General features: G+C 41.2%; 1 protein-coding gene across 1 annotated transcript; it reads right to left on the reverse strand.

The window, feature by feature from the left end:
* On the reverse strand, positions 1 to 27,557 carry Cenpu (centromere protein U). Its single transcript, XM_008853611.3, has 13 exons — positions 27,470 to 27,557; positions 25,709 to 25,757; positions 23,772 to 23,886; positions 21,553 to 21,655; positions 19,710 to 19,770; positions 18,873 to 19,109; positions 11,312 to 11,381; positions 10,419 to 10,527; positions 7,233 to 7,311; positions 6,426 to 6,473; positions 5,866 to 5,927; positions 3,419 to 3,575; positions 1 to 196 (listed from the first exon to the last, which is right to left on the reverse strand). The coding sequence occupies exons 1-13, from the start codon at positions 27,508 to 27,510 to the stop codon at positions 83 to 85; spliced, it is 1,245 nt and encodes a 414-aa protein (XP_008851833.1). The 5' UTR covers positions 27,511 to 27,557; the 3' UTR covers positions 1 to 82.

Genomic DNA, 27,557 nt, shown 5'->3' on the forward strand with positions numbered 1-27,557 from the left:
TGACTAGGCAAACAGAAGTTTTATTCACAGAAGTGCAGTTTCAGTAGGTAACAGTAGCATGGGACTCAGCAGACTGGGCTTCTCATTTCTGGCCAAGGAGCTTCCCTAACTGACAGTTGATATTCTGCAGATGGTTTTCGGCTCCCAAAATGGTTCTTGCTTTAAACAATAGAGCTGGAAGGCTGGTTGAATCATACTGTTAATGAAAGAAAACTATTTAGATCCACAAATAACAATACTTTCATAACCCTTCATTTTATAACTCAATCCTATCACCAATGCCAATTTTGATAGGGCTTTCCATTAGTTTACTCCTTTCACTGTTGAACTAGGATCATTAAGAGAACTGGTTTTAACCCATCTCCTTAGAACATAATAATATAAAGTTACAAGGGAACCACTCAACAAAGCTTGTACTGATCTCCTTACCCCAGAAGACCAGCTAGTACAAAGAACTGAGGCATCTACATGATTTAAAACAAAGTCATTCCTGACACAGGTCAAACTTGGTCTCAGCAAGTATATGGGGTCTACTCCATCTCATGTCTATTTTAAAACAAACAAAAAAAAAACTATGAAGTAGGTTTATTTCACTGCAAGAATGGGACCACTTGGCCTATTAAAATCTGTTACAAAATAACCATAAATGAATCCTTCAGAGAGTTATTGGATCAATTAAAGACCTTAAAGGTTGCCAATCCAAATAACTAAGGACAAAGTTAGAACACAAACTCAACCTGAAATAGAACACAAAATCCAATCCAACTCATGACTTGTAAATTATTTTTTTAATGTTTTATTTATTATTTTTATTTTATGTGTATGCGTGTATTACCTGAATGTAGGTAAGTGCACCCGTGTCATGCAATGCCCGTGGAGGCCAGAAGAGGCTGTTGGATCCCCTGGGACTGGAGTTATGGATAGTTGTTAGCTGCCATGTGGGCACTGGGATTTGAACCCAGGTCTTCTGCAAGAACAATCAGTGTTCTTAACTTCTTAACCACTGAGCCATCTGCCTAGCCCGTTTTATATTTTTTAGGAAGGTCTCACTCTGTAATTCAGGCTGGCCTCAAACTTTTGACAATCTTCCTGCCTCAATCTCTCAATTGCTAACTTGTAAATTATTAACAAACTAAATTTCTTGTTGTAAACTATATCTGAAGGAGGGTAAATTCCTCTTAAGTAATTTTATATTTTTGACAGCTTGCTGAGAAATATGTTTTCAAGGTGGGGTTTTTTTTTTTTTTTTTTTGGCTATTTTGAGACAGGGTCTCCCTGTAGCCCCAGCTGTCCTAGAACTCACTATGTAGACCAGGCTGGCCTCGAACTCACAAAGATCTGCCTGCCTCTACCTCCCAAGTGCTGGGAATAAAGGTGTGCACCACCACGCCTGGCTAGTATGTGATTTTTAATCACCTGTCTGACTGCTTTTCTGCTGAATTTTCATTATTAATAAAACCATCTTAGGCCAGGCATGGTGGTGCACACCTTTATTCCCAGCACTTGGGAGGCAGAGGCAGGGGGATGTTTGTGAGTTTGAGGCCAGCCTGGTCTACATAGTGAGTTCCAGGACAGCTGGGGCTACAGGGAGATCCTGTCTCAAAATGACCAAAAAAAAAAAAAATCACATACTAATGGGATTTTTTTTGACATACAACTTACCATGTGATTGGAGGGTTCAGCTTAACAGATGTATGACAGCCTAATCTGTTCAGGATGCTGCAGGCTCTGCTCTCAGGAAGGAGTGGAAGAATAATTCACATTTGGTACTGTATGTTTCATTTAGAAAGAGGGAAAACTCACATGTCTCACTCTGAGGCAAAAAGGATGGATGCTACAACAGTACAAATGGCATTTGGGGTACCCAAAGAACCCCACTGGGGAATGTGGTATATTCCAAAGTAGTCACTACAGCTTAGTTTTCAGGGCTTGGGCTGTATCTCAGTGGAGAGCACTTGCTTAGCTTGTGCTCCAAGGTGTTCAATCCCCTAGCAAGGAGTTGGGGCAAGATCTAGGTTTTAACCAGGAATTATGCTCAGATTTAATGAATGCTACTATTATTTTTTACCAAATTTAGTAATCAAACCCCTAACTATAGTAAACTTTGGGCACATTAAAAAAGAAAACAAAACAAAACCACACTTTAAAAATGTTCTATTTCTGGGCTGAAGAGATGGCTCAGCAGTTAAGAGCACCGCTGCTCTTTCAGAGGACCCAGGTTTGGTTCCCAGCACCCTCACGGCTGTAATTCCAGTTCCAGGGGATCATCCAACAACCTCTTCTGGCCTTCATGGGCAATGTACACATGTGGTGTACTTATATACATGCAGGCAAAACCCATAAAAATAATAACAAAAACTTTTTTTTTTTTTTTTTTTTTTGTCTTTTTGAGACAGGGTCTCCCTGTAGCCCCAGCTGTCCTGGAACTCACTATGTTGACCAGGCTGGCCTTGAACTCACAAAGATCCACCTGCCTCTGCCTCCCAAGTGCTGGGATCAAAGGCGTAAGCCACCATGCCCAGATTAGTTTTATTATTATTTTTTTTTTTTTTTGAGACAGGGTCTCCCCGTAGCCCTAGCTGTCCTGGAACTCACAAAGATTTGCCTGCCTCTGCCTCCCAAGTGCTGGGATGAAAGGCGTGTGTCACCACACCCAGCTAAAGTTTTATTATTTTTATTTTATGTGTATGAGTGTACTGCTTACATATGAATAAGTGCACCTGTGTCACAAATTGTCCATGGAGGTCAGAAGGAGTCAGATCCCTGGGAACTGGAGTTACGGATGGTTGTTAGCCACCATGTGGGTGCTGGGAATCAAACCCAGGTCCTCCAGAAGAACAGAAAGTGTTCTTAACCACTGAGCCATCTCTCCAGCCCCCATGAATCATAGTCTATACAACGATATTCGGTGTACAACGTAAAATCTTTTAATTTAAACATTTCTACTTGTCTCAGTTGGATGTCTTAACAATAGCAAAATTCCAGAAGCAACTTCAAAATTTCTTAACACAGTAGTAAACCACATTTTTTCCTATCTGCCTTTTTTCTCAACCTCTAAACCACTCCTACCATTCACATGAAATAGCAACCTGCTTTCGGCTATGAAATAGTGTGAATATGGGGTAATAAAACTGGTTGGTCAGAACACGTCTGAGTGCTTTTAAAAAAGGAGTGTGCTTGTTCAAGTGAGACTTGTACAGAGTTCACACTTCCCTTAATGACGTATAGTTTTCTGAAATGGCACTGATTTGGGATGCTCTTTATTAAGCAGCTAAGAGGTGATGATTTAAATTTCTACCAACTAGACTCAACTCTCTGTGCTGTTACCTGTTTACCTTGCTTCTAAGCTATTGGTGGTGTACAAGCACACGCCCTCATCATCCCCCAAAGCATAGTAAGAAGGTAACAGAGAACTCACTGTTTCCTTTAAGTTTGGTTCTTTTTCCTGAACATCAGAATAATCTTGATAAAGCTGTTTTAAATTAGATAAGAAATGCACTGAATTCTTAAGAGATGACTTTCTCTCCTTAAGATCTTCATATTTTGTTTGTAGTTGTTTCAGCTCTGGCTCTAACCTAGATAACAAATAATAAAATTCTCAGAATTACAAAAAAATTCAGAAAAGAAATTGCATATGATTCAAATTAATAGAAAATATAAATTGTTCATGTTCTAAAAAAAATTAACATTAATTATTAAAGTGCCCACAGAAAAACAAACAAACAAAAAACCAAAAAATATCCCTGCCCCATAAATGGTACAGAATAAAGCCTAGCAACTAAAACACAGGAGTATCCAGAGTGAAGAATGAAAAACCAGGAGGAAAGACTGGGTGATTTATGCTTGGCTCTTCAATTATGAATGTGTGAAAGACTCTAGATTTCAATTAATCACAACTATGACATACAATGAATAATTAGCAGTAAGAACTAGGGGAGAATATGCTTTCCCTATGCCGAAATCCATCAATTCATTCAAGCTGTGAGAATGCCGAATCAAATGTAAATTTGGGTAACATTTTCTGGCCTCAGGCAGGAGTAGCCAGGCATTTTTGCAGTTTAACCAGGAAATTAACTGGCAGAAGGTTTTTCCCTTATCAAAATTTTCAAGGGCAAATAAAAGCAGCAGAGAAACTACACAAGGCCTGTATTAAAAAAAAAAGTGACCTGGGGCCAACCACTTCATATCTCATCTTCATATCTCATATCTTAGTTTAGCAAAAACTAGTGAAATTATAAAATAACAAAAAAAAATTAGTATAGAAAGGGGTGAAAGTGGATTCTGGAGGAGTTAGGGGAGTGATGAATATGATCAAAATACTTCATATACATGACGTTCTCAGAGAATAAATACAAAATATTATATTAAAAAATAAATTAATAGAATGCAGGTCTTCTTGATCCCAACATGGAAAGACCTCAGCACCTGTGGAGTCTAATCATACCCTTCAAGCTCAGAGTCTCATGGTATCATCTTGTATTTCCTTTTACTGTCACGTTTTTGTATTTTATTGCTGCTACATCTAAATAAATCTTACTGGGGAAAAAAAGGGGGGGATAACATGGATTTTATGGAGGGGGGAAGCTGCCAGTTTTTATTTTTCTAAATAAAGATATATAGATATATAAAAATAAATGTGTCTGTCATATATATATATATACATACATAAATAAAACATATCCTCTAATGTAAGCTCATAAAAGAGAACTCCTTCCTGGCAATTCTTCACACTGAACAATCACAAGCATTTCCTTAGCAGAACACCCTAGTGAACCAACTCCTGGCAGGCAGGAGCCAAGCTCTCAGCCAGCCTCCTGGTGCCTTTCCTTGGGTGGGATGGAGCATGGCTAAGTTACTCTCCTATGCCTTAGGTTTCTCATATGCAAAGCTAAAACAAAACCCAAAAAACCATGATACACTTTTTCTTACTATTCGCTTTCAAAATGTTTGTCCAACTAATACTACATCTAGAGAAGGAACCAAAAGGTTCAGCCTTTACATTTGAATGACCTCACATTGATGCCTTTTAGAGCCATATAATAGCCTACCTTGCAGAATTCTACCATTGAACCTTATCCCCAACCTGCTCAAACTCTTTTAAAAGCTTTTTAAGAGTAGAGAGCACAGCTAATCCTACTTAAGCTTCTGGCACATGTAGCAGTTTACAACTCAAAAGGCCAAAATGTATGGACAGGCTGCCAGACTCCTATGTACAGCAGTCTTCCTAATGAGTGCATGAGGACTGTGCCCAGCCCTTTACCTCAGAATATAGACTGACATGAGTGCTACTCCAGAGTATATATTTCAACAGTAGCGTAAGAGCCAGCAATCAGGAATCACAAGTTCAAGATCAGCCTGGGCTACATAGTAAGACCCTCTCTTAAAAATAAAAAATAAACATAAGCAAGCAAAATAATATAAGCAGCACTTTCTACATGAGTCACTGTACTCCACCTTTTCTGTACTCATTCACTTAGGTCACATGATGCCCCACCGAGGTACAGGTATTATTCCCATATATAAGAGAGGACTGAGGGGCTGGGAAGTTCAGTTCCTCGCTCAAGTTTGCAGTTAGCTGCAGAGCCTGGATTCAAACCCCAGGCAGTCCAATTCTAGAGTCTAGGCATTAAATCTGTAATCAAGCTGCCTGAGGCCAGAGCCAAGAGATGCTAGGAGACAGATCAGAGCAGAATCCTCCCTTGCTAAAGGTTTCCGCTACTGGGCAACAGAAGCTGCCATCATCGAGCATCCACGTGCAAAGGAAACCTGGGGCTTGTAGAGCATAGGAGCAAACAACACTCCCCTAAATGACAACTGCACTGCCCTTTAGGGAAGGTCTCAAGCAGGATTCTGATGATCTCTTACCGAAGCAGTTCATCCTGGACTTCAATTAAACGCTGCCTTTTCTTTTCCATGTCAGAAATGATCTAAGCAATGCAATAAATTTCCTTGTTAAGTTAGTTTGGTAAATGTTTCAACACTGCTGTGCATGTTGTGATAGGTATTCAAAACACAGAGGAAAAGAGGACAGACTAGGTGTGGCTTAGGGGTGGTCTTTGGAGGAGACTATAGGAACCCCGACCCCTCACCTCTTGTTCCCTGATGTTTAGCAGTTTTGTTCTATCATAGGCACAAAAGTAATGGGGTCAACCAGTCATGGACTAGAACTTCCAAAACTGAGCCAAAATAAACCTTTTCTCTTTGTAAGTTAACATTTCAGTATCTCACTGGAGTGACAGAAAGCTAACACAGATCTCCCCATTCCTTAGTCTTCATTAACATTACAAAATCAACCAAACAAAGGCCTGACTAAAAATATTAAACATTTTACATGAAGTGTAAAGGTTATAAAACTAAAATCAAGTCTTTACTTATTCTACACATTAGTATTCCATGATTAAATGACTAATCACTACAAGCTTTACCTTAGTATTCTTCCGTTTCAGAGTTTTCAACATCTGGACTTCTGTAAGCTACAATAACAACAATAACATGACCCAAGTACATCTATTTGCCAAAATTAAGTGTTAATAAGCTTCACTATATATATCACATTTTGTTTAAAAATAGCACGAGAAGGTGCTGGAGAGATGGTGCAATTGGTTAAAGTGCATGTCATTCAAGCATGAGGACCTGAGTTCAGAGATCCTCAGCACAGTCACACCTGGCTTTCACATGGGTGCTGGTGGGGACAGGAGGGCCAAGGAGCTCAATGGCCAGCAAGCCTAGTCAAACAGATGAACTCGATTCAGAAAGGCCTTGTCTCAAAAAGTTAGGGGCTGAAGAGATGGCTCAGTGGTTAAGAGCACTGACTGCTCTTGCAGAGGACCCAGATTTAGTTGCCAGCACGCACATGGTGGCTAACAGTCAGCCATAATTCCAGTGCAGGGGACCCGATGCTCTCTTCTGACCTTTGTGGGTGTTGCATGACACTGTGCAATTATATACATGCAGGCAATACACTCATATACATAACATAAAAATTAAAAAATAAAAAATAATAAAGTAAGTTGGAGTGCAACTGAGGAAGATACTTGACATAGACCCCTTGCCTCCACATGCATGTACCTACATGTGCACTTACACCCCCTGACACACAAAAAGAAATATGGGTAGTTCTCATCTGTTTATTGTCACAGAGCCAGAAATATAAGCTTTTCGAAGACTACAGTATACTATCTAAACTTCAGTTAAAAAACTTTAGACCAACAAAATTATGTCAGTGAACATACCATTCTGATGAGTTCCCCTTTAATATTAAAAAAAAATTTGTTGATGGCTTCCTTACAACTTCTCGATTCTATTCTTTGTCTGTAGTAAAAAAAATAAATAAATAAAGCCAGGTGTCATAAAAGATTCTGAAAGATATATTCATTTACTTAGTACACAAGTACACACAGTTTGGCACATATTGTTTTAAATATATTAAGATGGCAATATTAAATTAAGCCTGTAGCTTTTTCTCATGCTTAATAAAACTGGGAATAAGAAAGGAGAAGAAGGAGAAAACAGTGGTCAGAGAATAATGTCAGCTTGAGGGATGACTGCACACTTGTAGGCTGTACTATCAGGGAGGAGAGACCTGGCTGTTGTTCTTGTCTGGACACTCGTGGCAAACCAGTTACTGTAGCATCAGTGGATGCTTCTAGGACTCTACCCATTACTGAATTGAGCTGTTTCTCTCCAGTGATAGCAATTGAAACTAGGGCTTTGAGCTTGCTAGAAAGGTACTTTGCCACTGAGCTATACCCCCAATATCTTATTTTTGAGCTTTAAGAGTTCTCTGAAAATTATGATTAGTAGTCCTTTATCATAAACATTTCAGAATTTTTATTCTTTTACAATTTCCTACATGTATATGCTGTTATTTGATCGAATCTCCCCTTATTATTCTCACCCCTCTCCCACCATATCCCTTTCCTTCCCAAGTCCCCCACCTGCTTTCCTGTCTGTCTTTTTGTGTGTATCCCACAATATTTAATTAGGATTGCCTACACAAGCTTGGTGAGGATCATATCCATCTCTTGCAAAGATTTTCTCCTATTTTGTAAACTGTTGTTTTATACTTGACTTTTTTTGAGACAGGATCTCCCTGTAGCCCCAGCTGGCCTGGAACTCACTAGGTAGACCAGGCTGGCTTCAAACTCACAAAGATCTGCCTGCCTTGGCCTCCCAAGTGCTGGGATTAAGGGCATGCGCCACCATGCCTGGCGTCATTTTATACTTGAAAGTGTCCTGCATAGAGAAGAAATTATTAAAAGTCTTGTTTACCAGTTCTTTCATGGATGGTGTTCTTGATGTTAAAGTCATTGTCAAATCCAAGGTCATTTGGATTTTCTCTTATGTTATCTTCTAGTTTACAGTTGCATCTTACATTGGGTTTCTGATCCATTTTGGGGTGTGATAAATTAGGGTGTCTACACTCATTGCTGTTTATGGTTGTCCTACTGCTATAGCACCATTTGTTGACAACTGTCTCCATTGTACTTGCTTGTGCTCTTGTCAAAGCTTACTTGACTCTATATGAGTTCCACTGATCTGTTTGTGTATTTTTACTGACGCTACACTGTATTGAGTACTGCAGCTTTATATGGTGCTCTGATGACAGGCAACACCAGCTCTCCAACTTTAATACTGATTTGGCTATTATCAGTCTTCTGTCTTTCCACTTAAACATTTGAATAAGTCTGTCAATGTCCACAACATAACTTGTTAGAATTTTGATTGGGATTGCATTGAATCTAGATTAAGCAGTGAGGCACTGACAATATTAAGTTTTCTTATTCATAAGCAAGGAATATTATTGCTGCATTTATGTGGTTCTTCCTTGATTTTTTTCATCCAAATTTTGTACTTTTTTCTATAGCTCTTATATGTATTTTGTTAGATTTATACCCGAGTATCTTATCAGGGGTATTACTTATGTAAGTGGTATTAGGCTTTTAATTTCAAATTCCACTTGTTCCTTGCTGGGATGCTATAAAGCAACTGACTGCTACACATTAACTTTGTATCCTTCAACCTTGCTGTAATTAATTATTAGTACCACGAGTTTCCCCTCCACACACCTTGGTTTATTCTTTCAGTTTTCTATATAAAGTATCATGTCACCTGAGAACAAAGGCAGTTTTATTTCTTCTTTTCCAATCTCAGTACTTTTTAGTTCTTTTTCTTATACTAAGACATCCATTAGAACATTGAAGTGAAGTGTTAAGAAGGGACAACCTTGCCTCCTTCATGATGCTGGTGGGAAAGCCTTTAGTTTCCCATCATTAAGTGTGTTAGCTCAAGTTCTTTGTTCTTGTTCTTCATCAAGTTAAAACAGCTCACTCATTCCAATTTTTTTTTTTTAATCATGTGTACTGGATTTTGCCAAATACTTTTCCTGGCTCTATTAAGATGAGGTCAAGTTTTCTTCCTTAGCCTATTGATATGACGGACTATTTTACTTCTAAAATAACTGAGGAATGTCCCTGGTCCAGATGCAGAGTGGCTCAGAGACGTTCCTCCCTTCCCATGTCTCGTGCCTTCCCCACACAGGCACTCCCTCGCACACTACTGTAGCCCCTGCCCTCCTGCTTCCATCCTCATTTCCTGAGCTGCCAGCTCATTCCTGACTCCAGGTCCCCATGGAGGTCCCCCCTGTCTTCTAACCTGGCTGGCTGCTATCCCAGTGGATTCTATTCTCAGAAGGCCAGAAGCATTCACAGCTGTGGCTGGGAAGTCCATGTCTCAGACTCATGCCAGGCTGAATTTAAAAAATATTTTTTGTTGGTTTTATAACCTTACGTTTTTTAAATGAACAACTCTATCTTCAGGAAAGAAACAAACAACAAAAAAAACCCACAAGAATAAAACCAGACTTGTTCCTGAATGGCCTGGAGAAGAACAGGCGGAAAATCGGTTGACTGCAGCTGTTTCTCCATCATTCCCCACCAAACCTCAGGCTGGAGAAGACAACTGAAGGACTGAACCTGCGCTTGACACTGCCAGGACAGCAAAGGGTGACGCGCTGACCCAAGGCTGTTCTGTGCCATGAGTGCCTGGGGCCTGGCAGCCTGGGCTCCTCCCCCACCTCCCCTCTCACTGGGAGCTGGCAGGGACCAGACTCGGGTGTGGCTGTATTCTACACACCCTACCTGAGAAACCGACAGCCCAGGAGGAAATAAGCTCACGGGCTGAAGGAACAGCACCAGAAGAAGTTATTTCAAAAGCAAAACCTATAAACTCATACCAGATTAAAGCTTATCAAAAACGTTTAGAATAGATGTTCTAGTAACTTGAAATTAGCATAACAATATGTATATTGGAAATGTACAAATACATTAAATGCAATGATAATGAACCTGGAAGAAAGAACTAACTGTACCTAGAGCAAAACCAATGAGGCCCACATATTATGACATCAACGGACTTACCTATACTCCAGGAGGGTTTTCTCAAACACAGACAAAACAATATCCAAGTCCATGATGTCGCTGATTCTCTTTCCTTCTGGACACCAAATATGCATACTTTCAGAAGGATCTAGAATATTAAGGGCAAATCAGTTTAATACACTGATTATTTGTAATTTGGCTCCAGGTCCAGTGCTCTGAAAACCTGAGACAAAATCAGTCCCACCAAAATGTAAGAACAGCTACTGTTGAAGAACCACATGGGAAAAGCCATGTCCACACCTTCCCACCCCAGGCATGGTCTTTCACACCCATCCACAATGTCACTCTACTACAGCCACTTTTGAGACTACAGAGTGGGGGATCTCCTTTCAGCTATATTAAACCTGTTCACATGGAGTTGTTACTTATGCTCTTGGTTAGATTTAAAACCGTGCAGCTTCTGGTAGGACTACGGAATTATAGGACTACGTGGGAACTTCAGTTTCCAAAGTTCAGCAGTTTCTTATAAAATTGAACATGTTTAGAATTTATCCAAAATACATCAAAAGATTGAAATGGATTAACAAGACAGGTGCTAAGGTAAGTGTAATAAAACGCTAACTCTGAAATCTAGAAGGTAAGTATATGAATACATACTCTGAAGGTTTTCTAATTCGCTGTCTGTTAAAATTGTTCAGGGAAGTGGGATGGGGGAGGATTGGAGGTGGATTTGATCAAAACATATATGCATGTATGAATATTAAAGTACTTAATTAAAAAATTTTCTGGATAAACGGTTGGAAAAAATATTACTCTAAGAATCATTCTTTCCTAATGTGGCAGTATATGAACTTACAATTTCAACAACTTCAAAATAGATTTTTTCGCAGACGTCCTTATATGAGTGACAACGTACAAAGCACATTCTGTACCTGAGGCTGTTGCTTTACTTCTTGGTTTCTTCCTTTTGCCAGGAGACAACTTCCCTGTTCTCTGAGTTTTCTACCAAAAACAAAACAAAAAACAGCACAGTTTTTTACTTAAGAAAAGTTCTCATTTTCCTGAAACTTAAAGATTAAGAACTTAGACAATATTATCAAACTATTAATTATCAGTATTTTACTACGGTTCTAATTTAGTTCTTAATATGTTAGTTATACATTCTAAATTAACACAAAACATTGCAAAAAAATTATAACAGAATTTTCAGTTGACTTTTAACAATCACTGCAATGAAGTGAACCTTTATTATTTAGTATGATATAATGGGCAGATGTGATGGCACACCTCTGATCCCAACACAGGAGGCTGAGCTAGGAAGATCATGAGTTTCGGGCCAGCTCGGGCTACTCAGCAAGAAAAAGAAAAAAGAAAATGAATGAATCAGCTCAAGTTTCTGCTGGTAACATGATGGCAGGCCTGGCTCTGTAGCTCATATGTGGGAGACCGGCTTGAGCCTAGGGTGAAAGTCTTACTGACAGCCATACAGCAGGCCTGAGGCAATGGCCCGACTGCTGGAGCCACAAGGAACGCCTTGTGATATTTTGTTCCGGTTGGCAGATTATGAGACTGATGCCTAGAACTCGCCACTCCCTAATCACCACCCTTGGAATCACTGCTGTACTGTGATAGGATGCTAAACCTGTTACGCTAATAAGATATCCTACTTGCTGTGCTGTGATTGGACCACTACCCCTATATAAGCTGGTGCCTTCCTGCAATAAAGCAGACCTGTGTCACTGAACCTGGTCTCCTGTGTCTGAATGCGGCTCTGCTGACACAGTCTCCTCGCCAGCCCTCGGGTCTGGGACTGGGCAGAAGCACCGACGACAGGAGGCAGCACAGGGCAAGCAGAAGAGCTGCCTCAGCACCAGGTGAGCAGAAGAGTGGCCTCAGCCCAGGACAAGCGGAGGAGCAGCCTCGACACCCGGGAGAATGAAGGAGCAGCACCTACGAGAACGGAGGAGCGGCTGCAACTGGCGGTGACCGCACTCATATAGTAGAGGGAAATGGCTCCCCTTAACAATGCTGGGTCTGTGGCTGGCTACCAAAGAAACTGACAGAAGTTAGATGAAGAGAGCACCGTACATGCTCTGGAGTCCATACAGGAGTCTCACAAAAGCAAGAGGCATGAAACAGGGCCTGATGACTGATGTACACACCACACCCCAAGCTACAGATAGGAACAGGAACTTGGGCTTCTGAGGGGCGGGGGCCAAAAAAGATTGGAAGAGGGAGGAGATGTAGGTGAGTAAAGGTCATCTTACATGTAACTCTCAGGTAAGCTGCCGCCTAGCAGCCTACTTCCCTATACAGAGATTCTCATGGAGTGTATGTTTCCATTACAGAAGCAAATTTCTTTTATAAGCACACAGGTTTTCAGAGCTACTGCCATGTCTGTGGTTTCTCAGAATAATCACTCAAAAAGCCAAAGTACAAAGTACATTTGAGCACCTACAGTCATATTTTTTGAGGGGGGTGATCCTTAGCCCTAACACTCTCACCGTAAATAACCCTAAGTGGGGTGAAGGGCAGCAACTTTATTTAGGTAACACAAATCTGTTCACGGAAAAAAGGGAAACTCAGAAGGTGAACCCCATGAATACCACACCAAATCTGGAAACAATTTTTAGTCCGCTGCATAGCAACTGAAGTCCACGCGGAGCCCAGCCATCCTTGTCTGAGACACAGAGCTTCTGGAGCAGCTGCAGCTCTTGAACAAGCTGCTCAGAGCATCGCGAGCCAGTCTGCAGCCACTCTAGCAGTCCTGAGTGACTGCCACATGTGCAAGGTAAGAGTACGCCAGGATTACCAGAAAGAGGCTGCATGGGATCAAACATAACAGATAATACAAGACAAGTAGTGTTGGAGGAGACCAGCTGCAGAAGATGCAGTGTTCTCGCTAACTGGTGAACCCGTCTACCTGACAGAAAGAGCACACTGAGGAGTAAGAGCCACCAACTAGGACATGCACTCTTAGACAGGGCCACAAATTGTTCCCAATGGGGCAAAAGCTGGTTCTTAAGGGGAGAAAGACTCAAAAACAACAAAAACCCACAAAAATTTATACCTCCCAGGGCATGGAAGTGATTCATACCATACCTGAGATATTAAAATTGAACTGTGTGTTTGTGGGGAAGTGTTGAGAGAGGATATGCCTAAAAGAGAGGACAGTAATGAAAACATGTTAAAAAATTAAACACTGCCCTAGAGTGACACCCACTCTAGACTACCCATCTAACTAAGCCAAAAGCCAACCTCTGACTTGATCCACCAGGAGGACAGCAGAGGTTGTAGAAAACAGACTTCCCTTAAGTGTGGGTGGCACCTGTGAACACAGTGGGAGCTGCTGCCTTGGTTACATGTATACATGAGCTGCTACTATAATAGCCTAGAGAATCTCTGGCTGGCTTTTCACGTGATTAGAACCTGCAGACAGCCTGAAGGACTTGAAAACAACCCCAGTCTCCAACCAGAGAGAAAACAGGGGCTCTAGTTTTAAAGCTAGAAGAAATAAAATTCTTCCACTAATTTGAAAATTCTTTAAGGAGAACCCTTTGGCTCCTCTGAGATTTCAGTCCTGGACAGCCCTTGATTTCAGCCTTATGAGACCCTGAGCATAGCAGCTACTAAATTGAACCTGAACTTCTAACCTCAAGAAACTGTGAGATGATAAATCTATGAATTTAAGTCACCAATTTTGTGGCATTGTTATGAAGTAATTAGAAATAAATAGAGGTTGAGTCCCATTAAATTAGATGCCTGTAAAACACCTTGGGCTTTTTACAAATTAACCCTCAGAAAAGATAAAACCAAGCCCTATATAACACAATGATCAGAGTGAATCTACTAGAATAAAAGTTAACATTACCGACCAAAGCTTAAGAGCCCAACATTTCAATAACAATGTGTATTACATAGCTTAAAGTTCTAGATTTAAAATGCCACACAAGAAAATGTGACCCATAGTCAAGAAAAGAAAGACTCAAGAGAAACTGACTTAAAGAAGACCAAGGTAATAGAAAACAAAGACTTGGAAGTAGCTGCCACCATGTCTAAGGAAGAGAAGGGAATGGTGGTCTTAATAGAGAGACTTAGTGAGAAACAGAAACCATGAAACCAAGTATTCACAGGTCAGCCCTCCTCTCTGGTGGCTTTGTCGCTTCTGCCTTCCGGTGGCTGTGGCATTCATTCCTGAGCTTGTGGCTACAACCCAGGCCCTGCCTCCATCTTCACAACATCCTTCACATCTTTCTCTGCCTCTCTTATAAGGATACCTGTGACATTTGTGGCTACTCATATAATTCAGAGTCCTCTATAATTAGAATGTGTGTATACCTTTGGTGGGATCAGTTAGCCACTCTATATGAATTTAAATGCAGATAATAAATGGCAAAAAAAAAATGGTCAGTGAAAGCTGGGAATGTTGCTCAGTTGCTGCAGAGTGCTTACCTAGCATGGATAAAGCCCTGGGTTCCATCGACAGCACCACAAAAACTGAGCATGGTGATGCATACTCATAATCCTAGCACTCAGGAGATAGAGGCAAGAGGATCATAAGTTCAAGGTCATCCTTGGCTACAAAGCAAATTTGAGGACATCCTGATCTACAAGAGACCCTATCTCAACACAAAACAAAAGGGGCTGAGGATGTAGCTTAGCTGGTAGAGTATTTGCCAAGCATGCAAAAAGCCCTGCATTCCTCACACACCCCTCCCCACTCCCCAGCACAGAACATAGGCCTGGTGGAATATGCCCATAACCCTAGCACTCACATTTGGGAGGTAAAGACAGAAGGATTAGCAGTTCAAGGTTATCCTCAGCTACACAGTGAGTTCAAGGCACTCTGGACCGAATAACATCATCTCCAAAAAATACCCCTAATCCCTCCCCCCAAAAAAACAACAAAACACATAAACCAATGAAAGGAATGGCCAAGGAGTTTGAAGCTAGCAATGAAAGTGCATCCAATTTGCAAATCATAGTGAAAGGAAACTTAAAACAGGATCTAAGAGTCTCAGGGATCTTAGTAAAAGTATCTTATGATCTAAAATATGTATAAAAGTTCAAAAAGGCTGAGCATAGTGGTGCACGCCTTTAATTCAGCACTTGGGAGGGAGAAGCAGGTGAATTTTTGTGAGTTTGAGGCCAGCCTGGTCTATATAGAGAGTTCCAGGCCAGTCAGAGCTACATAATGAGGCCCTGTCTCAAAACAACAAAAAAACTGGGGGCTGGAGACATGGCTCAGCAGTTAAGAACACTGGTTGTTCTTGCAGAAGACCCAGGTTCAAATCCCGGCACCCACATGGCAGCTAACAACTGTCCATAACTCCAGTTCCAGGGGATCCAACAGCCTCTTCTGTCCTCCACAGGCATTGCATAACACGGGTGCACTCACATACATGCAGGGAATACACTCATACACATAAAATAAAAATAATAAAGAAAATTTGAAAAAAAAAAACAAAAACAAAAAACAAACAACAACTAGCCTGAAAATGGCTTGGGGGCATGTCTGCAGGGTGTTTTCTTGATAGCTAATTGACGTAGGAGGGCCCAGCCCACTATCTATTGTCTCAATTTCCCTTTTTTTGTGGTGAGGTATAATTTCAACTGACTGTTTGAGCCATTTAAAAAATATTTATTTTTACTAACTATAGTTATTGGGCTGTGCAATAGATCTCTAAAAATTTATTCTACATAACTGAAATTATACTTTTTAACCAACATCTCCACTCTTTTCCCAAGTCCTTTCTCATAGTGTTCTTGTCCAATCTGACAATCTCTGCCTTTAAACTGGACTCTTTGGCTCAGTTCCTTTTTTTTTTTTTTAATTTTAATTTATTTTATGTGTATGCATGTATTGCCTGCATGTAGGTAAGTGCACCTGTGTCGCGCAATGCCCATGGAGGTCAGAAGTGGTGTTGATCCCCTGGGACTGGAGTTATAGACAGTTGTTAGCTGCCATGTGGGTGCTGGGATTCGAACCTGGGTCTTTTGCAAGAACAACTAGTGTTCTTAACCCCTGAGCCATCTCCAGCCCCAGTTCAGTTCCTTTTTATGTAGTGTTGCTGTGGTTAGGGATAAGTCTACCATCTTGCTGTTTATGTTCCATGTGTTCCTTGTAATTTTTGTTCTCGTGCTGCTTCTCTAAAAGAGGATGTGTTCTGTATGTAATTTGAAGGACATTTGGCTCATACAGTCTATCTTACCCCACTGGTGGTGGTTCTGTGGATTTACGTTTGCTGCCTCTTGTTGTTGTTGTCCCTGTTGCCAGCTCTGAATTGAGTATTGTTGGTATTCTATTCACTTTTCTGTCAGATAAGTATGTGTTCTAGTTTGCCTTTCGGTTGCTGTCAAACACCATGACCAAAAGCAACTTAGGGGGGAAAGGGTTTATTTGACTTATAGCTACAGACCATTATAGAGGGACGCCAAGGCAGGAACTGAAACAGAGACCATGGAGGAACACTACTTACTGGCTTGTTCCCAGGCTCATGGTCAGCTAACCTGTCCTATTCAGCCCAGGCTCATCTGCCTGAGGATGGCACTGCCATAAAGGCATTCAATTATAATTTGTCAGTTAGAAATAATAATTGTATTAACAAAAAATTTTTCAGGAAAGAAATAAGTTTTAAACTTCCGAGAGGTGGGGTAGTGGCACATGCCTATAGTCCCAGCTTGGGAGTCCATGAGTTCAAGGCCAGCCTGGGTACCATAACAAGACCTGATCTCAAAAATTCAAAACAAAAACAAAAAGAAATTCAAAGAACTAAAGAAAACCTAGAAAGTTGTGATTGTAAAAAAATAAAAACAAAATCTCCTTTACATAAATGATAGATCAAAAAGAACATCACCCTCTTTACCACAAAATACAGTAAGAAGACATATTTGAACTATCAGTCAATTGGACTTCAACTGATATGTAGAAAGGCTCTCTCTCCTCCCAGGCTCTTCCTCCTCCCAGGCGCCTCCCCCTTCCCCTCCTCCTTTTTTTTTTTTTTGGTCTTTTTTAGACAAGGTCTCCCTGCAGCTCCAGCTGGCCTGGAACTTGTTATTTAGACCAGGCAGGCCTGGAACTCAGAGAGACCCGCCTGCCTCTGCCTCCCGAGCGCTGGGACTAAAGGCGTACACCACCAAGGCCAGCATGAGACCTTTCCCTTCAAATCCCCAGAACATCTGAATTAGGAGAGATAGCTGCCATGTATAGCATGACCGGGACCCAAAGGGAGGAAACCTTCAATTCCTGAGAACAAAAGGGGTTTTGGACTCTTACAGGCTTTCAGGGGGGTGGATAAACTCCTACCATGTGATCTAGCCTGGTCTGGCCTATGTACCAAGGGGCACAGAGGTAGTAGGCACCGGGTAGGGTCATAAACTTATCTTGCAGCTATGGAATTCATGATATCTAGAGGGTAAGAAAAGTCCAGAAAAGAATTAAATAGCAAAGACCAAAAAACATGGAACCAATTTTGGTTATGGACTTGTAAAGTGAACTTAGCTTCCTTTCCAAATCTTCTAGGTTCTAAAATTAACAATAAAAGCTTTAAATTGTCGGGCGTGGTGGCACATACCTATAGTCCCAGCACTTGGAAGGCAGAGGCAGGCGGATCTCTGTGAGTTCACAGCCAAGCTGGTCTACATAGTGAGTTCCAGGACAGCTGGGGCTACAGGGAGACCCTGTCTCAAAAAGATGAAAAGAAAAAAAAAAAAGCTTTAAATTTATTTTACTATTTTTAGTTATATTTATTATTTTTATTTTATGTGTACGAGTGTACTGCCTGCATGTATGTGAGTGCACCCATGTTAAGCAATGCCTGTGGAGTCAGAAGAGGGCATCAGATCCCCTGGAAATGAAATTACAGACGGCTGTTAGCCACCAAGTGGGTGCTGGGAACTGAACCCCAGTCCTCTGCAAGAGCAGCCAGTGCTCTTAACTGCTGAGCCATCTCTCCAGACCCTATTTTATTTTTACAAATATTTTATTTATTATTTTATGTATATGAGTATACTGTCTGATATGTTTGTAAGTGCACCCACGTTGTGTGATCCCCGTGGAGGCCAGGAGAGACCTGCTGGATAGCTTTTAGCTGCCATGTGGTGCTGGGAACTGAACCCGAGTCTTTTGCAGGAACAGCCAGCTCTCCAGGCCCTTTAAATTTATTTTTAAAATAACTGAAGGAAATGCTTTATGTCTCTATTTTTAAAAAGTTTTATTATTTTTACTTTATGTGTATGTGTGTATTGCCTGCATGTAAGGTAAGTGCACCTGCGTCGTGCAATGCCCATGGAGGTCAGAGAGGCTGTCGGATCCCCTGGGGCTGGAGTTATGGACAGTTGTTAGCTGCCATGTGGGTGCTGGGATTAGAACCCAGGTCTTCTGCAAGAACAACCAGTGTTCTTAACCGCTGAGCCATCTCTCCAGCCCTGTATTTCTCTATTTTTTTAATGCAGCTTTTTCTCTGCAGGGGACGGCAGAAGCAACTGTCTTACCTGCTGTGTTTGTGTTGCCCGGGTCTCTTTTTCAGCAGAGGACTGGGCACTGAGGGGTCCTGTCCTCTTTGGGGTGACAGGTTCAGCTGGCTTCTCAGAGTGCACCAAAGGAGCCACAGCTGCACCAGCTTCCCGCTGTTGAGTGCTCACTTTCTCTGCTGACTGAACTTTTCTCCTTATATCATCTTCAGAGCTTTCAGATTCACTACTAGTAGTAGGTGGAAGTTTTCTTCTTGGCTATGAAGAAAAGAGCGTTACTGTTAGAAGTTATTCTTACTGTAAAAGCAGGAAATTACAGCATTCCATCAAAACCGAACATAATAGACAGATGGCAGCCTGCTCGGTGGCCAAGACATGAAACTGAATCAGAATGCCACGTAGGCATTCCCAATTCTCTCTGCCTTTGCGGAGCACAAACTGAGCACATTACATGAATGCTGCAGAAGCTGACTAGGTAAAGAGAGACTTCAGACTTCTTCTGTAACATTTCAGACATAAAAATATTTTTGGTGAGCTATCAAGATGGCCCTGTGGGCAAAGGCACTTGCCACCAACACTAATGACCTAAGGCCTAATACCCACGTGGTAGAAGTAGAGAACAGACCCCCACAAGTAGTCTTCTGCCTCCACATGCACACACATGCACACACGCACACACGCACGCACACACACACACACACACACAGAGTAAATATAGTAAATTAAAAATTTTCCTTTATTATAAGAGTAATTCCCAAGACATATTTTCTATATGAAAAATAAAGGACATTTTTCTCTATTTTCATCTAAGTAAAATATGAAATATCTTACAAATTAAGATAGAATACTCCTACATACCTTTTTTGCACTGATTTTTATAGATTCATTTCCACTTGCTTCATTTTCAGAAGAGTTTGAACTGTGCCAAACAACAAGCCATCAGTATCACACACATTTCTGCTTTATTCCCATCTACCTTCAATAAGTTGCTTCTTCAACATAGAAACAGGCTCGCTCTAATGAGGCATTTTCTCTCTAATGAGACTTTTGTAGGTCTGTCCTTCCTAGGTTTACTGGCCATTTCCCACATCTTCTCACACCCCACCACCTCAGTTTATCCTAAGCAAGTGAGTGACAGTGATCCATTGTGGTCACATCTAAGAACTGTATTTCTTTCAAGTTACTGGTCCCAACTCTGTGGGCCATTACTGGCACTAAAAGCAAATCCATTGGGCCTATCGCTGGGACACTGCCTTCTGTGTGGATATAGAAGACCCTGTGCTAATCTGGAACCTTGGGTATAGAGACTCGGGCAGACTAGGGCATGAAAGAGATTTGGTAGTAACATCTAAACCCAGACGCATCAGATCAAGCAGATGGCTTCAGATGCAGGGCCACACTTACAAATGACCAACTCACCAGGGACATCAGAGGGGGGAGAAAGAGGTAGCTAGGAGATGAGCCAAATACCTGGGGAGGATGTATCAGCTGCCACTGAGGCCTCCCGTGGACTAGGAATTGTTGCTCTCTCTCCATTTCTTCTTTCTTTCCTAACTTACATTTGTATTTATTTGTAAATCCTGACTTACTTTCCCCAAGTCCTTCCTTTGGTGGCAGCACCATCAATCCCACCAATCCCTTGGTACAAGCAGTAATTCTGGAGTTGCTTAGATGGTAACTCTTCTCCATCACCAAGACCTTTTTACTTGACACAAGGTCTCCCTGTAGCCCCAGGTGGCCTGGAACTCACTATGTAGTACAGGTTGGCCTCGATACACAGATCTTTCTGCCTCTACTTTCTGACTGCTGGGATCAAAAGCATGAGCTACCACACCCAGCTATGATGTGCTTTTTAGCTGTGTTTCAAACATGTCCATTTTTCTTTATCTCTGCTACAACTACTCCTGTCCTTGCCGTCCCAACTATGAAAACAGCTTGCAAACTCGTCTTTCTCTCCCACCCATATAAAAGTTAGGTGTAGTTGCCATGCCATGTATGGGGTGGGCAGGTGGGGAATACAGGATGACACAGACCAATGACATGAGATGTGGAGCCTGGCTGGTCAGTCTAGCTGAATTGGCGTTCAGCAAGAGACACTCAAAAAATAAGGTGGAAAGTAATAGAAGAGGACACTGTTTGTCACCTCTGGCCTCCATGTGTGCACACAGAGATGTGCACTACACACACTATAACATACACACACACATACACACACAAAAAAAATAGTAAAAACCTAATGTAAGAAATTCACACCTTCCACATATATAGTTAACCACAACAGATAAAATTTAAGATCCTATTTATAGGAACTGCCAAGCATAAACAAAAACAGATAAATCACCCAGGAATAAACCTGAGACACATTCAAAATCTCTACAAATAAACTTATGACAGCACTAAAGGGCAAAAAGAACTTGAGCAAATGGATAGTCACTGGTTCATCACCAGATACCCATTCCCTCTGGATCCACTTAAAACCCTAACCCAACCAAAAAGATAGCATGCTAAGACAATTATAATTATTATAAGAAATATCTGAGGTAAAAATGACTGAAAATTATGTTTTCATATCCCAATTATCTTGAAAAAAAGAACAGCAAGTTGGCTCTAAAGATCTTGAAATAACTGGTTTTCTTAGCTTTTATCTTAAGGAGCTGCTCAGCAGTTCCATAATAAGAAACTGCTTAAGGGACAACCATACTTTTTTCCCTCTTCTTTTCCTTGAGGGGTTGAAGGCACAGAAGACCCACAGTGTGTGGAGAGTTCTTCATCAGTATAGATAGCAGTGCTGTGTAACGGAGGATCTACAAGACAAAAAAACACAAATCTAAATCTGGCTGTATGGGTAGCATTTAAGCTATTTCTCTTACAGTGGAATTAAGAAAAATTCAATTACACAAGCCACATTCCCAAATTTTTTTTTTAATCTCATACCTCGATAATAGAAAATTTAAACCAAATCACCAATAAAGATGTTTTCAAATTATATATTTATATTCTTATGTACATTAATAGAAATATTTTCATAACAAAAAGTAAACAGATAGGAAGTTAACATTTTCTTTCCTTAGCCCTATGCATTATCATATGCTTACCTGGGAGGCCACTGCATTCATTCAAATTCTTCAGGTTTACAGTGGGCTGTGCCCCTCTGACTCCATTACCTGCCAACTGCCGTACTTAGAGGGCACTCAGTATGTGTGAAGGAATGCCCCTGCAGAGGAAGAGGTCAGTCCTCACTCACTTCCCTTCCTCTCACCACTCTGGATTGCTAGAGCCTTTGCAGTAGAACAGGAAGCAGAAAGATGTAAGAGATGTGAGAGACCAGAGGCCTTAGTGGGAAGGCACAGAAGGAGATGTCAGGGTGGCTGCTCCTACCTGCTCAGGAAAGAGGACTAACAGGAGACTGCACTGGGTGGAGATGTGGCAGGGGTGGAGAACTTGAAGGGGGCAAGGCAGGTGACCATTCCTGACAGACTTGAATTGTTGCAAGGGAGGCCTGGCAAAAGCCAAGCAACTATTTCTTCATGTTCAAATGTTAGCATGATGGCACAAACTTCATTATTTTCAAATAAATAGCAGCTTAAATACTGAACAGTCAACTGCATAATTTTAAAGTTGCAATACAGTCCAAGTTGCCCACTAAGCAATGGGATCTATTCTACAGCTGTAGAACAGATAAAGAATAGCATGGGGGAGCACTGGGGGACAAATAAACAATCCTAAATTTCTGCAGGTAACCAATCATATTAACTGGATCCCTATAATTTAACAATAAAAAGACAAACTGCTCCACTCTAAAAATGGGCAGTGTCTGGAGAGACACTTCAGTAATGATTTCCAACTGACCAATAGCGCAGAAGGGGTGCTTGATATTATGGAAATACATATCACAACCATGAGATACAGTTCACATTCCCTGGGATAGTTATAACCAGGAAGAGAGAAAGAGAAGAGAGAGATGAAAAATAAGTCCCGGTGAGGCTGTGGGAAACTGGAACCATGCACACCAATGGTGAGGTGAAAATAGCGCAGCCACTGTGGAAAACTGCAGGAATTCCTCAACAATGTAAATATAGGGACTAGTGAGATGTATCAGCAGGTAAAAGCACGTGCTGTTCCAGTATGATGATCTGAGTTCAATCCCTGGAACCCACATGAAGGTGGAAGAGTCACTTCCACAGAGTTGTCCTCCAACATCCACACATGTGCTGTAGCACAGGCTATCCCCCCCAATAATAACAAATAAAAAATTTTAAACATTAAATGTAGAACTACTGTACAACCTAGTGATTCTGCTTATGTTATGGGTCTATATGCCAAAGATGCAAGATAGACTCAGAGGTCCCTGCATACTCATGCTAAGAACAGTGTTATTCACAGCAGTCAAAAGTTTTACCAAATATCTATTGACAGATGAATGAAACAAAGCGTGGTATACACACGTGATGAATTATTATCACCCAGCTTTCTGCTGAGGTTGTTTTGAGACTGGGTCTTACTCCTCTGCACTGAGTACCTGGACAACAGGGTTGCACCACAACCAGTGCAAACATCTGAGCATAATGAGAAGCAATGAATTTTACACTTTACAGGGGTGAATCTTCCAGTATACGAAGTACATGTTTTAAAAATTATAGAATTTTAGATTTAAAATAATTATAACAATTTAAGTCATAAAAATGGCATATTCCGATAATTCTCATTTTACTCATGTAAGATTTATATACGCTATAGAAAATGTATATTTCTCTTTAAAAAAATATATAAGGTATATAAGTTTTCAAAATTCTCTCTATATATACAATTTTGACTTAAGAATTCTTATATTTGAAGATACTTTTATATTTGTACTGTACCTACCAAGCATTGTTGTTTTAAAGTCATTTTATTACAAGATAAAGGATTTAAAATACTGACCAAAAGTTTCATAAGGTTCATCTTTATCATTTTCTCCCAGTCTGCCAATGCTTGAGACATCAGAATTATCAGGAAAGTCAAACACATCATTAGGCTTGTGCTTTTGACCAGCTTTCTAAAAGTGAATAAAATCAATCACTGAATTGGCAAAGAACAAAGCACATCACAATGCTTATTCAGTAAGGCTACTCCACTACCACTGTTTGCAGAAACTGCTTGCAGGGACTGGTAGACCTTTTCTATGAAGGTCCAGAGTAAATATTACGCTGTCAGTGTCAGAGCAGAGCTTCAGCTGTCAACTGGACACACCTGGGAGAAGGGAACATCAATTGAGGTATTTCCTCTTGGACTGGCCTGTAGACATATCTGTGGGATATTTTTTGATTACTAATTGATGTAGGAAGGCCCAGCCTACTGTGGGCAGTGCCATTCCTGGGCAGGTGGGCCTGGGCTATATAAGAAAGGTAGCTGAAGGCAAGCCTGTAAGCAAGCCAGTAACCAGTGTTCCTTTGTGGTCTCTGCTTCCTTCAGTTCCTGTAAGCCAAATGAACTCTTTCCTCCCCATGTTACTTTTGGTCACAGTGTTTATAACAGCAATAGAAACCAAACTAGAATAGCAGGCCACTAGAGGTTCATCACAAATAGCATAGCCACTGCATATGAAAGCAGATGCTGACAAGAGAGAACATGGCTGAGTTCCAACACAACTTTACTTATGGGCACTGAAATGTGAATTTCGTGTCATTTCATAGGTCATTTCATAGGACATTTTAATTCTATTTCACTTTTTTTTTTTTTTGAGACAGGGCTTCACTATGTATTCCAAGCTAGCCTTGAACTCACAGCAGTCCATCCAAGAGATGGGATTATAGACAGAAATAAGCCATTATGTCTGGTTTATATAAACCATTCAAACACACACACTCTCTCTCTTACTTCATAAGGCTGTACAAAAACAAATGGCAAGCTAGATTTGGCCCATAGGGCATCATTTGCCTAAATCTCTGATGTAGGAGAAGCTATGGCTCTCTCCCCAGAAACAGGCCACGGCCCAAAAGTTCACAAGCATGAGGTCCTAGGTTCCATCTCTAAAATCAGGGGAGAGGGAGAGACCTCAAACACTGCTGATTCACCTAGGTGGCTTAACAGGTTGCGTGAAGTCACCACTATGTCTGTCTATTAATAGACACTTTCCTGAAGAAAAATAAAACTATAACATGGACTAAGAGGAACAACATGAAATAATAAGCAGCTGTTAACAACTGTAACATGGGTGCTGGAGAGACGACTCAGTGGTTAAGAGCACTGGCTGCTCTTCTATAGGACCCAGGTTTGGTTCCCAGCATCCACATGGTGGCTAACAACTGTCCAAAACTCCAATTCTGAGAGATCCAATGCCATGGGCATTGCATGAAACAAATGAACGTGAATACATGTAAGCAAAACAGTCATACACATAAAATTAAAATAAAAAAATTTAATCCTGTAACATGGAACACAGAGCACGGTGGCACATGTTTTTAATCCCAGCCTTCAGGAGACAGAGGTGGGTGGATTTCTGTGAGCTAGAGGCGAGCATGGTCTACACAGTGAGTTCCAGGTGGGCTGGGACTAGGGAGACCCTGTCAAAACAAAACAAAAGAAAAAAAACCCTGTAACATAAAGACTGATGTAAATGACAGAATGTAGAAAGTTATACAATTTGTACAAGATATCAGTTATCTGAATAAAATTAAAGTCAAGCTGGGCTCAGAGAAAAAGATGGCTCTAAAATATTAGCAAGGTTCTTTTTCTCTATCACATTGGAAAAAACACCTTTTCCACTGCAATTAAAAAAAAATGCATATCTAGAGGTCTATAAAACTGTGGTTCCCACAAGATGAAAGTTTTGTTTCCAACAGTAAGAAAATCAGATTAACATACAAGAGATTACTTACATGCCTCATGGACTGTGCTCTTCCTAAACTGTTCTTTGAATATTTTGCACTATTAAACACAAACAAAACCCAAAAGAGAAAATTAGAAAATGTTTTAAACAGGGAAAGCACCATAGCTTATGGCTCTTCCCAAGAAACTTTCCAAATTATCTTCCTCATTAATTCCTCACACTGTACACTGAATGGACGTTATGGTAAAAAATCTTTCAGAAAGCAGAATTTGTATTACATGAAGGGCTAATATCTTATGAAATCAACTGTGTATACTAGGGTAGAATATAAAATGTGCATCTTCCTATGCATTTTGTTTGTGTATTTGCATGAGTAGATGTGTACATGAACTGTGATGGAGAACATCATACCATCACAGAAAAAAAAAAAAAAACCCAAAACTGTTTAGAGCACTGGTTCTCAAATTTCAGCTGAGAACAGAACCAGGAGAGACACTTGGCCTGGGGCTGGGTAGGTCAATGGGAGGCACTTGTCTAGCATGCATGAGGCCCTAGCTTCCACCTCTAAAACTGGGGGAGAGGGAGAGACCCCAAACACTGCTGATTCACCTAGGTGGCTTAACAGGTTGCCTGAAGTCACCAGCACTCAATGTCTATTTAGTAACTCTGGGATGGGCCTGACACTTCTCATTTCTAACCAATTCCCAGCTTTAGTTGATTCTCAAACCTAAGTTAGAATTCTCAAACCTATAGAACAAATATTTGATGGCACCTAAGGACTGTGATTCTGAGGTTCAGAAAAGGTAAATGACTTGTCACTGGTCCAAGTAACGTTAAGTAGGTCTAGAAAACAGATGGCATAAAGTGCTTAGCCTGAAGAAGTTTCTTTCTTGCTTTGGGCTGGAGTCCAGGTGTGGTTTCTAAAGATGGAAATGTCTAATATAGCCATTCATCTAATCTTTGTTGTATGCACCTGTGTGTTATAGTGGTGAAGGATGGACAGTTTTCATTAGTTTCAAACTTCAAAATGGCAAATAAGTCTCTGACCTATCAGATAAACTTTTAAATTCCTTTCACTTGTCAGCTGGCTTCTCACACTACTACATTCATTTCTGATCCTCCCCAAAGCTCTGGACTATTCCTCACCCTCTGTTTCTATTGGCTTATACAAACACCATCTGCACAGGCAGACTTCCCATGGAAGAACGCCTGCAGCCACGTCTCGCTAACTGGCAGTTAGAGGAGACCTTTCTACCCTGGTCAGGACCAGGCCTTGGATATGCCCAATCACTCCCAGCGGACCCTAAGACTAGGAATCCTCGAACTCTTAACCTTTCAGAGCGCAGTTTAGCAACCTATCTGCAGATTCATTGCTCTTTATAATAAAAGGTTGCCTGTTGCATCCTGGAACGCCCTTTAGGCATTTAGGACAAGGCACCTTGATCTCGGAGATCTGGTTGTCTTTGGCGTCTGTGCTTTTTACTACGCAAATAATCGGGAACAAAGCGGAAGGACGAGCAGCCAGGAGAGACTCAGTATCTGTTTGTTTCAAGCTATTTTGGGTCTCACTCAATGCAATGCTGATAGCTGAGGTCCTCTCCCACCCAGCGTGACTCCGGGAACTTTCCTCCATATAAGGAGTCCAGACGGTGTCTGTCCCCGTTTGCTAGGCGTGGGACTCGAACCCCTGCGCTTCAAATCATCCCCGAAACAAGTTTAGCAGTACGGGGACGAATGGCTACGAGGGGCCCAGGCTGCGGCTAGAGAGGTCAGAGCCGGCCCTGTCGGAGTGCAGGGAGGCAGCACTTACCCTGAGCGCCCGGAGGACCGCAGCTGCCAGGACGCCGCCATCCAGCCGGCTCTCGACAAGAGCGAGACCCACAAAGCTCGCGCCAAGG

The sequence above is a fragment of the Nannospalax galili genome, unplaced genomic scaffold, assembly GCF_000622305.1.
Source record: "Nannospalax galili isolate Female #2095 unplaced genomic scaffold, S.galili_v1.0 scaffold46, whole genome shotgun sequence".
Taxonomy (NCBI): Eukaryota; Metazoa; Chordata; class Mammalia; order Rodentia; family Spalacidae; genus Nannospalax; species Nannospalax galili.

What these genes read in the sequence shown, in the direction of transcription:
- Cenpu (XM_008853611.3), bottom strand. Translation starts at nt 27,510, where the DNA reads ATGGCGGCGTCCTGGCAGCTGCGGTCCTCCGGGCGCTCAGG. An exon ending in AAAACCCTCCTGGAGTATAG is followed by an intron (nt 7,312 to 10,418) that starts GTAAGTCCGTTG and finishes TTTTTACTACAG; the next exon opens with ACAAAGAATAGAATCGAGAA. An exon ending in AAGGGGAACTCATCAGAATG is followed by an intron (nt 6,474 to 7,232) that starts GTATGTTCACTG and finishes TTGTTATTGTAG; the next exon opens with CTTACAGAAGTCCAGATGTT.